General features: G+C 43.8%; 1 protein-coding gene across 7 annotated transcripts in view; it reads right to left on the bottom strand.

Annotated features, from left to right (window-relative positions):
* IPO9 (importin 9) overlaps positions 1 to 14,304 on the bottom strand; it is a 46,583-nt gene extending 32,279 nt beyond the window's left edge. For 2 of the 7 annotated variants that reach the window (XM_036848591.1, XM_036848582.1), the window contains exon 1: positions 14,099 to 14,304. In XM_036848591.1, coding sequence (XP_036704486.1) covers positions 14,099 to 14,261 — 163 coding nt within the window. In that variant the 5' untranslated portion in view covers positions 14,262 to 14,304. Of the gene's footprint in view, positions 1 to 10,277; positions 10,387 to 14,098 lie in introns of those variants that run through there. The other 5 variants (XM_036848616.1, XM_036848626.1, XM_036848609.1 and 2 more) reach the window with 4 other exon arrangements.
* Positions 14,305 to 15,133: the final 829 nt, after the last annotated feature.

Raw genomic sequence — 15,133 nt, 5'->3', positions numbered from 1 at the left:
GAGAGCTATGATCAGTGGGGTTAAAGCCTGGGCCCTGAGCTGCTGTGGCAATCCCTATCCAAATTCCAATGGCGCTTTCCACAGAAACAGAACAAACAATTCTAAAATCAGCATGGAACCACAAATGACCCAAACAGCCAAAGCAATCCTGAGAAAGAATAAAGTTAGAGGCATCACGCTCCCTGATTTTAAATTGTATTACAAAACTGTAGTAATCAAAACAGTGTGGTATTGGCATAGAAACAGACATACAGATCAATGAAAGAGAATAGAGAGCGTAAAAATAAACCCACACATACATGGTCAGTTAATTTATGACAAAGGAGCCAAAAATATACAACGGGGAAAGGAGAGACTCTTCAACAAATGGTGCTGGGAAAACTGAACAGCCACATGCAAAAGAATGAAACTGGACCATTATCTCACACCATACACAAAAATCAATTCAAAATGGATTAAAGATTTGAATGTAAAAGACCTGAAATCATAAAACTCCTTGAAGGAACCACAGGCAGTAAGTTCCTTGACATTGGTTTTAGTGATTTTTTTTTTTCATTTGACACCAAGATTAAAGACAACAAAAACAAAAACAAGTGAGACTACATCAAACTAAAAAGCTCTGCACAACAAAGGAAACCATCAACCAAATACAAAAGCAACCTACCGAATGGGAGAACATATTTGCAAACCATGTATCTGTTAAGGGTTTAATATACAAAATATATGAAGAACTCATACAATTCAACAGCAAATAAAACTGGATTTTAAAATGGGCAGAGGACCTGAATATACACTGTTCTAAAGACCTAGAGTTGGCCAACAGACACAGGAAAAAGATGCTGAACAACGCCAATTATCAGGGAAATGCAAATCAAAATCACAATGAGATAAACTCACACCTGTCACAATGGCTATTATCAAAAAGATAAGCAATAACGGGACTTCCCTCGTGGTGCAGGGGATAAGACAGGGGGTGTGGGTTCGATCCCTGGTCAGGGAACTAGATCCCACATGCATGCCATAACTAAGAGTTCGCATGCCACAACTAAGTAGCCCTGGAGCCACAACTAAGGAGCCTGCCTGCCACAACTAACACCCAGCACAACCAAATAAGTAAATAAATACATATTAAAAAAAAAAAGGATAAGCGATAAAAAGTGTTGACAAGAATGTGCAGAAAAGGGAACCTTTGTGCATTGTTGGTGGAAATGCAAAATGGTGCAGCCACTATGAAAAACAGTATGGAGGTTCCTCAAAAAATTAAAAATAGAGCTACCATTTAAGGCAGCAATTCCACTTCTGGGTGTTTATCCAAAGAAAACGAAAATACTAACTCAAAAAGATATATGCACCTCGTGTTCATCGCAGTACTATTTACAATAGCCAAGATATGGAAACAACCCAAGTGTCCACCGATAGGTGAGTGCATAAAGAATATGTACGTGGTATGTATGTATATGTATGTGAGTACAGATACACACACGCACACGCACACACACACACACACAAAATGGGATATTAGTTAACCACAAAGAAGAATGAAATCTTGCCACTTACAACACTACAGATGGACCTTGAGGGCATTATGCTAAGTAAAGTAAGTCAGACAGAGAAAGACAAATACCATATGATCTCACTTATATGTGGAATTTAAAACAAACAAAACAAAACAAAACAAACAAGCTCACAAACGCAGAGAACACAATGGTGGTTGCCAGAAGCTAGAGATGGGGGGGTGGGCAAAATGGGTGAAGAGAGTCAAAAGGTATAAATTTCCAGTTATAAAATAAGTCACGTGGAAGTAACGTGCAGCATGTCAACTACAGTTAATAATACCATGTTGCATATTTGAAAAGTTGCTGAGACTAGATCTTAGAAGTTTTCATCACAAGAAAAACAAAAATTCCGTAACTAAAAAAAAAAAAAAAAATCAGTTCTTGTGCTATTATTTTTATTGCCCATCATGAGTACATTGTTTGGCTTTCTTATCGACGTAACTGAAGTTACTTTCCATGGTAAGTGCTAACTATCATAATTAGATTCCACTGAAATAGCCATCCAAAGGGTATTTATGCAATACAAAAGCTTAATATCAGGAAAAAGTTGTTCCAGGCAATGTTCCATGTTCAAGGCTTATCCAGGTAAGCAGGTGAAAAACTACTGAAAATGATCTATGCCTATTTTTAAAATTAATTAATTAATTTTTGGCTGTGTTGGGTCTTCATTGCTGCGTGCAGGCTTTCTCTAGTTGCGGCGAGAGGGGGCTACTCTTCATTGCAGTGCAGAGGCTTCTCATTGTGGTGGCTTCTCTTGTTGTGGAGCACGGGCTCCAAGCACGCGGGCTTCAGTAGTTGTGGCACGCAGGCTCAGTAGTTATGGCTTGCGGGCTCTAGAGCGCAGGCTCAGTAGTTGTGGCACACAGGCTTAGTTGCTCCGTGGCATGTGGGATCTTCCCGGAACAGGGCTCAAACCCGTGTGCCCTGCATTGGCAGGCAGATTCTTAACCACTGCGCCACCAGGGAAGCCCCCTATTTTTTTTAATGTTTAATTTTGAAATAATTTTTAGACTTAAAGTAGTTTCCTCCAATGCGTGACAGTCTTATTCTTTCCTTGTCTTCTATGACCCGACCACTTTTGATAAGTAATGGTCAGTATTTTGTAGAACACATCTTGATGTTCATTCGACTGACGTCTCCTCATGATCAGATTGAGGTTATTCATTTTTGGCAAGAATATCAGGGAAGTGATGCTGTGTCCTTAGCATATCATAATGTTGATAAATTTTCTTATTGGTAATGTTAACCATGACCACTCGGTAATGTGGGGTCTGCTGGATTTTCCACTGTAAAGGTACTGTCTCTCCCTTTACAAATGACAAAAATCTTCAGAGAGATACTTTGAGATTATGTTCATATCCTGTTTCTCTTCAAACACTCACTGATTGAGTTTAGCATCCATCTGTGGATCCTGCCTGCAACAATTATTACTGTGTTGTTTGTCCTGTGGTGCTTTTGTATTTCTTATTCTCTTTACACTTACTAATTACTTGCAATTCTTTTGTAAGGAAGCACTGTCCTGTCTCCTTTATTTATTTCGACCCGTGTGGACACATGCTTACTCATTTCACTCCATGAGTTTTAACCCAACACTCTCATTATTTGTTCTGTTGCTCAGCTGTTCCACTGTGGCCATCAGCACACCTTCTTGCAGGCCTTTCCACATGCTCCCATCGTTTTTCAAGCCCTTCCTTACATTCTGTTCTCACAGGATATTCTAGGCTCACCTTGTATTTTCTCTGCCTAAACCCTGGTATCAACTTTTCCTCCAAGGAGCCCTGGTGCTTTTTAGTGGAGAATGCTATTTAGAAATCAAGATCTGGGCGCTAGGTGTGCTCACTGCTTCTGGGATGTCACTGCTCCTAGGCCCCCTCAGAGAACAGCACTACGACATATATGTATGCATACTAACCTATGCTTACACATACATCTGTCCATCCATCCGCCTGCCGATCCATCCATCTATCTACTGATAACTCAAATGCCAATCCAGTATCTCAAGGTTCACTCTGCTTGTCCTCCTTATTTGTAATGCTTTCTCTGATAGTGATAAATCTGGCTCTCATTATCTACAATAAAATTACTTATTTGTTCGATCTTAGTATACACAGAAACTAATTACAGAACTATTAACACAACTCCTGTGAAAAACAGATATATTAAGTGGAGTATAATTTCTGCGTACAGTTCTTTTTGACTTGAGTCTTACAATATGCAGTCAAAATACTATTTTCCAGGGACTTCCCTGGTGGTGCAGTGGTTAAGAATCCACCTGCCAATGCAGGGTACACGGGTTCAAGCCCTGGTCCAGGAAGATCCCACATGCCGTGGAGCAACTAAGCCCATGCATCATAACTACTGAGCCTGCGCGTCGCAACTACTGAAGCCCGAGCACCTAGAGCCCGTGCTCTGCAACAAGAGAAGCCACCGCAATGAGAAGCCCAGGCACCACACTGAAGAGTAGCCCCTGTTCACAACTAGAGAAAGCCCGTGAGCAGTAACAAAGACCCAACGCAGCCAAAGATAAATAAAATTTAAAAAACAAAAAACCAAAATACTATTTTCCAAAGTTACTTAGGTTAGTTCTTTCCTCCCACAACACCTAGTAGTAGTTACACTGTTCATCTGTAATACAGTTAGGTTCATTTGTTACTAATTGTACCCTTCCATTGTTTGATTTTAATTATTAACTTATTTTGGGGGGGTATGTAAAACTTTATTATGATTCTCAGAGTTAAAGCTACACAAAAAGGCACATTCCAAGAAGCACTGCTCCCTCCTCATCCCTATTAACTTCCTTCCATCCTTTCCCCAGCCACTCCATGTAGGTAACCAATCAGTTTCTGGTTTATCTTTTCTGTATTTCTTTTGCATAAACAAGCAGATACATGTGTATTTTCTTGTACCCTCTTGTTTACATGAAAAGTAGTATATTATACTCTTTTGCACTTTGCTTTTTTTCAGTTAACATTATAATCTGGAAACCATTCCAAAACAGTTCCTCAAGATTCCTTATTCTTTTTTACGGTTGCATAATATACCACTGTATGGATACACATACATTTTCAGCCATTTTCCTATATATGGGCAGTTAGACTGCTTCCAATTATTGTGCTTTTATAAACAACGTTGCAGTAAATAATAGTGTGCAGTATGTATTTTTATATTGTTAAATGTATATCTTCAGGGTAGATTCCCAGAAGTGGGACTGCTGGGTCAAAATTAAGTGCATTTGCGCAACATAGCCATAAATAAATAAATAAATAAATTTAAAAAAAAAAAGAAAAAAAGAAAAGAGCCTCTTATTAAAAAAAAAAAAAAAGTAAGTGCATTTGTAGTGTTGTCAGGTGTGGCCAAATTTCCCTCAAGAAGGACTGCACCAATGTGCATTCCCACTAGCACTGTTAAAGAGTGTTTCTCCAGGACTTCCCTGGTGGCGCAGTGGTTAAGAATCTGCCTGCCAATGCAGGGGACACGGGTTCGAGCCCTGGTCCAGGAAGATCCCACATGCCGCGGAGCAACTAAGCCCGTGCACCACAACTACTGAGCCTGCGCTCTAGAGCCTGCGAGCCGCAACTACTGAGCCTGCGTGCCACAACTACTGAGCCTGCGTGCCACAACTACTGAGCCTGTGTGCCACAACTACTGAAGCCTGCACACCTAGAGCCCATACTCTGCAACAAAGAGAAGCCACCGCAATGAGAAGCCCACACACCGCAATGAAGAGTAGCCCCGGCTCGCCACAACTAGAGAAATCCCGCGCGCAGCAACAAAGACCCAACGCAGCCAAAAATAAAAAAAAAAAAAAAAAAAAAAAGTGTTTCTCCACAACCTCACCAACAGAACGTGCTTTAAAATTTTTGCCAGTCTGATAGCGGAGAAATGATATCTTAATGTTGTTTAATTTGTATTTCTCTAAATCATGAGTGACTTCAAACTATTTGTGTGTGTTTGAGTACCTTTTTAATGACACTTAAGAGGAGGGGTGATTTCTCTGTCCATTCCCCACCCCCTCATTTTTCTATTGAGGTTTTGGTCCTTTGTTTCTCAATTTTTAAGAGTTCTTTATATATTAAGGATATTATCCTTTTGTCTGTGGTATATGCTGTGAAAATTTCTCTGACTTTGTCAGCTGTCTTCTGACTTAAAAAAAATTTCATCTCTATTTATTTCTTCTGAGCTTGTTTTGAGATCCAAGTTTCTAATGTATAATTTCCCTTCTCCCTCAGGAACTCCTGTTCACATCTCTTGCAGGGCAGGTCTGCTAGTAATGAAGCCCCTCAATTTTTGTTTGTCTGAGAGTCTTAATGCTTCAGTTTCGAAGGCTGATTTCAGTGGATACAGAATTCTAGGTGGTAATATTTTTCTATCATCATTTGAGATATCTCACTCCACTCTTCTCTTGCTTATATGGCTTCTGAAGAGCGGTCTAATGTAATTGTTAATTCTTGTTCCTCTGTGGGTAAGGTACTATTTTCCTCTGACTCCTTTCAAGATATTCTCTTTGCCTTTGGTCTTCTGCAGTTTGAATATGATAGGCTTAGGTATAATTTTGTTTTGTTGGTACTGACTTTTTATATGATTTTTTTTTAAATTTATTTTTATTTTATTTTATTTTAGGCTGCATTGGGTCTCTGTTGCTGAGTGCAGGTTTTTCTCTGGTTGCGGCGAGCAGGGGCTACTATTCGTTGCAGTGCGCGGGCTTCTTGTTGCGGTGGCGTCTCTTGTTGCAGAGCACGGGCTCTAGGCACACAGGCTTCAGTAGTTGTGGCTCACGGGCTCTAAAGCGCAGGCTCAGTAGTTGTGGCGCACGGGCTTAGTTGCTCCGTGGCATGTGGGATCTTCCCGGACCAGGGATTGAACCCATGTCCCCTGCACTGGCAGGCAGATTCTTAACCACTGAGCCACCAGGGAAGCCCTATATGGTGTTTTTTGTCATGAAAATTAAAATTTTAATGTAGTCAAATTTATCAATCTTTTACTGCCTCCGGATTTTGAGTCATAGTTAGAAAGCCTTTCTTTATGCCAAGGATAAAGAAAAATTCACCCATATTTTCTTCTAAAACTTTTATGGTTTCATGTTTTAAATATTTAGATTCCTAATCATTTGAAGCTAATTTTTTGTATGGTGTGAGATACTGATCTAATTCCAAATGGCTACCCAATTGTCCCAGCACCTTTATTAAAAGGTCCATCTTTACCCCAATGATTTGAGATGCCACCTTTATCAATACTACATTTCCATAGTTACTCGTGTCTACTTCTGGACTTTCTATTTTATTCCACAGTTCTATTTGCCTATTTGTGTGCCAGTGCCACACTGCTTATTTTAATTATAGAGGCTTTACATAATGTTTTAATGTCTGGTAGAACTAGTCTCTCCTCACAGTTTTCCTTTTTTGGTGTTTTTGGAGCTATTTCTCCCAAGCTTATTTTTCTATAAACTTCAGAATCAACCTTTCTCACTCATCTAGAATGCTGAGCTGCCCTATCCAAGGACAGCACACACCTTTCCATTTCATGTCTGCTTTGAAGGCTTTCAGGCATGTTTAAAAAGCTTCCCCTAATACATTTTTGCACGTTTCCTGTTAATTTTATTCCTAAGTATTTAATCTTTCTGTTGCTATTGTAAAGGGTTTTTAAAAAAACACCATTATATTTTCTAACCTTTTACTGTTTGTGTACATGAAGGCTACTGTTTTTTATATTTTAATTTTTTGTATTTTTAATTTACGCTACCTTACTGAATTCTTAGATTCTTAACTCTTTCTTATTACACCCTTATTTTAAGCTTCAGTTACTGATACAACCTTATGGCACCTATCATTTCACTCAGGAAAGGAGGATTTTCGCAAGACCACTGAAAAAGCCGCCACATTCTTTCTAAAGCATTTATTAAGCGATTAAATCACAAGCAAACACTTCACACCTGCAGAATTACCTCTGAAGATACTGAAACCCATTCTAGTTCTTAGGGTTCACCTGGCTACTTCAGCCTCTGGTAAGTCTAAAAAACCCATTTTTAACAGAATAAACAGTAGGTGCCTACAACTCAAAGATATGGGAATCAACTTTCCAAATGGACTAAAACACAGATGAGTCAGACATAATTTAGGAAGACCTCCTGGATACCAACCAATGTTCAAGTTTAATGGAAAAAAGCACTCTAAAATGCATGTGTGGGGTCTTCCCTGGCGGTCCAGTGGTTAAGACTCCGAGCTTCCACTGCAGGGGGTATGGGTTCGATCCCTGGTCAGGGAACTAAGATCCCAGCATGTTGTGGCCAAAAAAAAAAAAAAAAAAGAGAGAGAAAGAGCACTTGGAATGCTCTGTAAGGCTCCCAGACTTCCTCTGACTTCAGATACTTGGTGTGACAACGGATGCTAACTTTATGGCCCTAAGTCTGCTAAGAATGTCACCGTCTACCCAGGCTTAGAGCCCTGGATACTGTCAACCAATTCTGGTGAGCCTATATGAGGCCCTGCAGAATGACTATAAACATAGTCACAAATTACCTAGGCCACGCAGTACTTTCTTTTACAGCACTGTTTCAATAATTTTTGCATGGACCACTCTGATACGCATTTTTAATGTTCCTGCCAAGAGTACAATTTCTGGACCATCACTACAGGGACAAAGTAATGAGATCAAGATAAACAAAATCTTTAATCATAAGGTGTGAAAAAGATACTGAGGTATAAAATAGGACTTTTTTGAGGAGGGTTTGAAACATGAGTGGAGACTATAAAGCTTAAACCAATCTGAATAATTTCCTCCCAATAAGCACAGATACTGCTGTCGGGTTCACGCCGAGGCTCACAGAAGGGAGAAGGAAGCAGGCCTTCTCCATCAGTCCACACTCCCACCGATCAGAAGAGTCATTACAGCAGGAAGACCAGGCAAACTCTACACAGGGGTCCTTTCTCATCAACCTGAGAACTTCAAGTTCACTCTTTTTAAAGAAAAGCTTAGTGTGAATACATGTTTTCCATCTGAGTGCCAGGAGGTGGTCGTACTCTGGTGACGATCACAATAATTGGGAGCTCTTCATTCTAACATAATCTTTAAATTCATCTTGTCTAGGAACCTATCAAAGATCACACTCCAATTTCCACCAATCACCGTGCTTCACACATCACTGAGATTGTAAAAGATGGTGAGAGTGAAAGATCATCAGATTAAGATCCATGTGGGAGTCCAGAAACCTAAGTCAGCCAGGGGATTCATACCCACAACAAGCATTACAGAATGGATTTTCTCTGAAAGTTGATTTCCTCCACGTAGGAAAGTAGAAGCTTGAAAGTTCGAAAAACATGATTCTCTGTTCAAAAGCTTTAATGGGAAAGAAAATCTTCAAAGAGTATCATCTAAAGACAAATTTTTAAAACAGAATGGATAAACAGAATAGATTTTCTTCCCTACAGGCTCCCAGAGTTTCAAAAACAGTGACATGATTAACTCTGGTTTGGAAACCCCCCAAATTCAAAGACAAAGAGCTCATGTGCATTAGGTTACCGGGAGATATAAGAGGGAAAATATCAATTATTATTTTATTTAACCTAGTTTAGTCTGTCTAGACCATATACCCATTAGAAATACAGGATATCAGTCGCCATAAAAGAGCTTCATATCATAAAATTTAATTTTATTTTTAGTTAGTTTAATTTTACCTTACTTAAAAGCTCTATGAAGCATCACTGACAAGATGTGACAGTGGTGGTGTGCGGGTGATGAACTCTGTGCTCTATAAAACTCACAGGATGAAAAGCCAGGAAAAACCCTCAAGTTCTCTGACTTACTTTAACTCTGATCAACACCACTGCCTGATCCACTGATGACTTCTGTGAAGTAGGAAAACCTTATTTACCGATATTCACTTAACAGAGATCATACAATATTTTTTGATGAAGTATAACTAAGTATATCCATAAAGAAAAATTTTAGTGTGTGTTGGGGGATTTCCAGTTTTTCTGAAATTAACATAATTTCTTTAGAAAGCATTAGAACAGCTGAATAACTTACTTTGGGATGATTAAGGCAGGGAAAATACAAGAGACACAGACAGACAGAGCTGTTTTATTCTGTCTTGCTTGAAAAGGACCAGTTCCAGATTAAACTAAGACTCAATCTATGAAGTTAGGCCAAAGGGGGACATTCTCAAGTGGGCTGTATGAAGTTAGCTTTCTAAAGCCATTTTCGTTAAGAAATTTAATTTCTCTAGTTCCCTTTCCCAAGGTGAATAAGGACAGACCTGTTCGGTTAACCTGGGTTTGTACCCTGACTCTAAGTGGTTCTGGATTAACCTTTAATCCAACCCAAAATGGTAGCCTCTGACTTCCTAAGGAATCTTCTGCTCTCTCTCCTTAATCATTCTCTGGCCTTTTAGTCTCTGCCGCCCTCTCTGGTTTTCCTCGCTCCTCTTTCTCTCATTTCACCCCACTTGGCAAAAACACGATCCTTCTATAACTTGGCTGAGAAGGGAAGATCCAAAGGAGAGCATGGAGGAGAAAGGATAAGCTGAGTAATACATGCTCCTGGTCTTAAGGGTCGACTGGAGACGTGAGGCTTGGACAGTCAGGAAGGCTCCTACTAGGAAGAACTGGGGACAGGGACTGTCTGGGAAGGAGGGAGTTCTGAGGAGAGCTCTGGAGAAGTCCCCCTTTCTCACAGGGTTTTTCACAAAACCACAGCTGAAAGGAAAAAGAAAACTGCACCACTGGCCTTTTTCCGAGCGTGGCCGCCTTCCGCTCGGCTCAGTGCCCGCCACACGCCCAGGAGTGCGTCTGGATCCTGGAGGGCTCCCTTCGCAGGTGACAGTGCTTACGCTACACTGGAAGAGAGCCAGAAAAGCGCCCATGAGAACCAGAAAGCAAACTTCCACCAGCAGGATCATCTCTCTAGGCACCTGAGATGGGGAATCAACACAGATATCTCGGCAGCGTCGGATGTCAGGAAAAGCGAGGGAGGGATAATCCCCCCTCCCCAGCTCAATATAATGGTGGTGGGAGGAAAGAAAAAATGTATCTTCTGTGACATATCTGCTGGGAGCAAGACAGAAAAGACTAAGTCAAGGCCAAATGTCTTCATTTCTAACAGACAAAAGAAATAACTAAAAGAAGAAAATGACCTAGGGTCTAAATCTAGTCATATGAGAAAGTCTCTGCTACACTGGCTGGCCTGGAGAATTAAAGCTTCAGAATGGAAGCAACACATCCCACCACTCAGGTGATGCTCTCAGAGGACAGTACACAGGGAAGAAAAAAAAGGAAATAACTTCGTTCTAAGACATAAAAAAAGTCAAGCATAAATACACCAAAAAAAGAGAGCTGACATTGTCAAAAGTCACGATCTTGTAATAAGTCACACAAAAAAGAGCTCATAAAGCTGAGTAGAGAACATTAGACTTTGACGTAAGAGACCTTTGGCAGTTCACAAACTTTCCTTCTCTTTAATTACTGTGTTTATAAGATGCTTGATATGATCCCACCTAGTAAATAAAATGGAATTAGAAGAATGCTCTAACAGATCAAAAAGACTAATTCTTACTTTACTGAGGTAGAACTAAATTCCTACAAACCCTGTTGATAAAACTCAAAATCTCAGTCTTCCTAAGGAAACAAATGGGTACCAATTATCTGTTGGAATACTGTATAGCAGAGGAACCTCCAACTTTCAAGTAATAAGTTTCTCAGTTCAGGATGTGAGTGCTGTCTGAAGAAGGTGGCTAGTGGCACCATCTCCTCTGCCACTTAGCCCTGTTAAGTAGGCTTTCACTAGTCAGAAGGGTTTGCTGGGTTTCCCTCAGATTCCAAGTGACTAGGGAAAACAGCAAGCACAGGGACTTGAGAAAACCATCCCAGGACACCAGGCTGGTGGGCATAGCCTATCTTCATCCTTTCAAAATTAGCCCACTATACGAGTCAGGTGGATCTCTGACATACATACCGTTTCTTGGCTTAAGAGGACAGGTTCCCATTCTGGAAAACATGGTAACTGATAATAGGCAAGTTACTTCCTGGAAAATACCAGCTGGCAGACTGAATGACCTGGATGTACTTTGGGCTCCAGCACCTCCATTTTCTAAGATAACTGCTGCTTAAAACCTCCTCTACTCCAGAATCTGGTCAGAGCACGGCAACCTCTCTTATCTGTCCACTTAACAGAGACTTGACAGCTGACCTGTGTCTTTCCCCCCAAATTAAATTAGAAATTGTTCCCTTTGTCAAAGGGAATAGATGGGTTAATCTTAAGGATCAGTTGGGACCAGTCTCCCACGTGAGGCAATAATAAGGCTCATAAAGACAGTGTGGTTATTTGAGGGGACAGAGGGACTAGAAACAAACAGGTCTGGTTGTCATCCAATCCTGGGCCTCTTGGAACCAAAGAAGGATTGAAAGAACACACATAATAAGAGACACCAACTCCCAGATTCCCCATCAACTCCAAGTTCACATAATAATAGACACCAACTCCCAGATTCCCCATCAACTCCAAGTTTTAAGGAAGTGTGTTTCCTAGGACCAGAAAGCAAGGTTTCTTCTACTAGGATAAAACTAAAACATGAAGCAACTCCAAAGGAGTGGAAAAGATTCACTCACTTGCGAGAACGGCTGCTCGCCTAGGCCTGCAGGGTGTTGTTCTAACAGTGGGAGCAATGCCCTGCGCACTTCCTCAGGCCAGACTGCTGGCTAAAGCCGGGCTGGGAAGGCACATGCTCTGCTTTCATTAAAGGAAAAGAAACTGGCCGCGCAAAGGAAATGTGTGACATTCAGACTGAAGAGAAGACAGGAGGTACTCTGGACCCCATGGCAAAAAACAACTTGTTAAAGGCCACAAGAAGAGGAAAGGAGAGAAGCAAGGTACTGTATCTGAGGAACGGATCACCATCCACCATCTCAAAAAGAGGTTACCGAAAGGGGTGGATTTCTATAATTTTTCAATAAACAGAAGAAATTAGACTATTTAAAAACACAAACAACCCCCAAAGGGTCCAAAGTACCACACTGAACTCCACAGACTTGATTCAACCCTGCACATCACATCCCAACCCTGTGAGTCACATGCCTTCCTACTGGGTCACCGACAGCAGGCTGCTGTGTCAAAGCCTCTCCACGGCTCGCAGCACACTGCTGGCAGGTTCCCGGTAAGTTATGGGGTGTGTGTGTGGGGTGTGTGTCGGTGTCTGTGTGAGAGGGAGAGAGAGGATCTATTCCCATCAGTGGGCTAGATCAAATGCAAAATTCTGCACTTCTGTTTAATTTCTTATTTTGAGACCCAAAAAGATGAAGTAAGAGAGTAGAACTTCAAGAAGATCTCAAGAAGATGGTAACTGACTTTGCCTAGATGAGACCATGGTGTTGGCTAGAGTCAAAGGGATCAGAGCCCAATCGGAGCTGCTGCTGGACAGTTCAAACACGAGCGAAGGTTCACCTTCTGTAGGAAAGCACCAGACCTATGCCTGGGGCACCGGGAACCCTGGGTGTCACTCAGGGAAGGTACCGAACCTTCAACTTTATTCAAGTAGCAACTTGAATGTGATGAGGTTCCTTTGCTCTGTCACCCCTTCTCCTTCACACGCAAGGGAGGCAGAGACGTTAGCGTGAATAAAGGAATTTCACCTAGTAGGCTGTAATAACTCCTACAGGTCAATCTGTGCACGGCTCCTCTTAGAGGATCTGACATTTCACAAGACAATGACAATTACAACTGGGCCTTCAAAATGGTCCTTAACGTGCTAGATCCCAAATCTCAACGTATTTCCAATAGAGATAATTTAGTTCTTCAAGAGCTCTCTCATGCTGCGGGAGAATATAAAATTAAATTTAAGTGAGCTTTGTCTTAAGTTCTTTTCAATAAAAACCCTCAGTCCATAGGCGGGCCAACTCCTACGGACACTCTGAGAGGTGGTGAGACCGTCCTGCTGAGCTGGAGGAGTCCGCAGGTTTGGAGTTCTGCCAGCGAAGCCCCGACAGGCCAGACGTATTCCTGACATAAACCCCGAGCGGATTTCCCTCCTCCTGTTTCAGGATCTAATGCTCTTCGGAGCGTGGCTGCCCCGGGCCTGGAGAAAGGCCCGCTCGGCAGGAACTGGAGGACAACCTCAAGCCAACGGCTTGTTTTCTCCTCCATCACTTTCAAGCTTCCAATAGGAGGAGGGGGACAAAGACACAAAGACAAAGGACGATCGGCTCCTCCGAACAGTGCCGGCCGCTCCGAAAACCGGCGGGGACGCGGCGGGGAGGGGAGGCGGCCGCACAGGCGTGATTGATTCCCGGGGAAACGTGCGGAGGCCCCGCCAGGCCCCCAGCTGACAGCCGCGCCCAGACCCGCCGTCCGGCGGAGAACGCGCCCCCGCCCCCCGCCCCCACTCCGGCCCCGCGCCCCGGCCCGGCGCCCCCGGCCCCGCGCTCCGCCCGGCCGGGCCCCAGCGGCCCCAGGCCTCCCCGGCCCACGACCTCCCCGGGCCCAGCCTCCGGCCGAAGCGCGGCCAGTAGTCAGCGCGGCCCAGACCCGCCGCCCTCGCGACGGTCCGCCTCACTCACCCTCCGTCACCTCCAGCACCTTAATCTGCTCCTCGGCGGCCGCCCGCACCTCCTGCACCGGGGACAGGATCCCGGTGAGCGTGTCCACCAACGCCTCCTTCAGCCCCTGGGCCACCGGCCCCGGCAGCCCAGAGGCCGCACCAGCTGCCGCCGCCGCCGCCATCTTGCTCCGCGCCGCGCGCCAGCCCCGCGGCCCAACCCGCCGCCGCCGGACGGCTCCTGCGCGCGGCCAATCCGCGAGGCCGTGCCTGCGCACTGGCCGGGCAAGCGCGCGCGGGCGGGGCCGCGGCCCGAACCTCCGGAGGCAGCGCCACCTGCCGCGGGGACGAGAACTGCACCGTCTCCGCAGGACCCTGGCTGGGTGGCCAAGAGGCGGGGTTTCTCCTGCGGCTTAACGGCGGCTGGGCAGCCTCGCCGGGAGCGCAGCTGGTGACCTGTGACTCCACATGCACGGGTCCTTCACGCGTAAGATACCAAGTCAGGAGAGGGTGGGATGGGGATGGGTGGACGAGGCTTTAAGGAGAGGGTCGGAATTAGCTCCTCTTTCAAACCAACCGCTTTTGCCCCGAAACAAGTGAGAGTTTTCATCTCTTAGCCTCAGGAATCCAAAGGTCGGGGGAAGGAATCTGCGTGGACTGGGCAGTGGGGAGTCCATTGGTTTTTCAGGTGGATGAACCCAACCTCAAGGCTGGACCGTGGCTGGCCAGGAGAGAGCAGCGTGGGAAAGGGAATCCCGTCCAGAGTAAGTGCTTACAAGTCCCATTGAGAATAAGTCCTACTAGCTGAGAAAGTATAAAGTTTTTTTCCAGGGAAATTATGGCTGGACCTTACAGGGTGGGGGGATAAGTAGTTAATATGGCCATCCTGGGCTGCTCGGGGACATGGCTCAAGGTGCAGAGACACTCCTAAAGCCTGGAGCAAGCGGAGAGGACTGTTGAGAGGGGTTAGCAGTGCAGGGCAGGGGCAAGCACGTGGCGGCACAGGGATGGGGCTGTCGTTGGAGTGCCAGGGTCAGAGCAAATGGGAACAGGCATT

The sequence above is a fragment of the Balaenoptera musculus genome, chromosome 1, assembly GCF_009873245.2.
Source record: "Balaenoptera musculus isolate JJ_BM4_2016_0621 chromosome 1, mBalMus1.pri.v3, whole genome shotgun sequence".
Classification (NCBI taxonomy): domain Eukaryota; kingdom Metazoa; phylum Chordata; class Mammalia; order Artiodactyla; family Balaenopteridae; genus Balaenoptera; species Balaenoptera musculus.
This window is presented reverse-complemented; position numbering and strand designations above follow the sequence as displayed.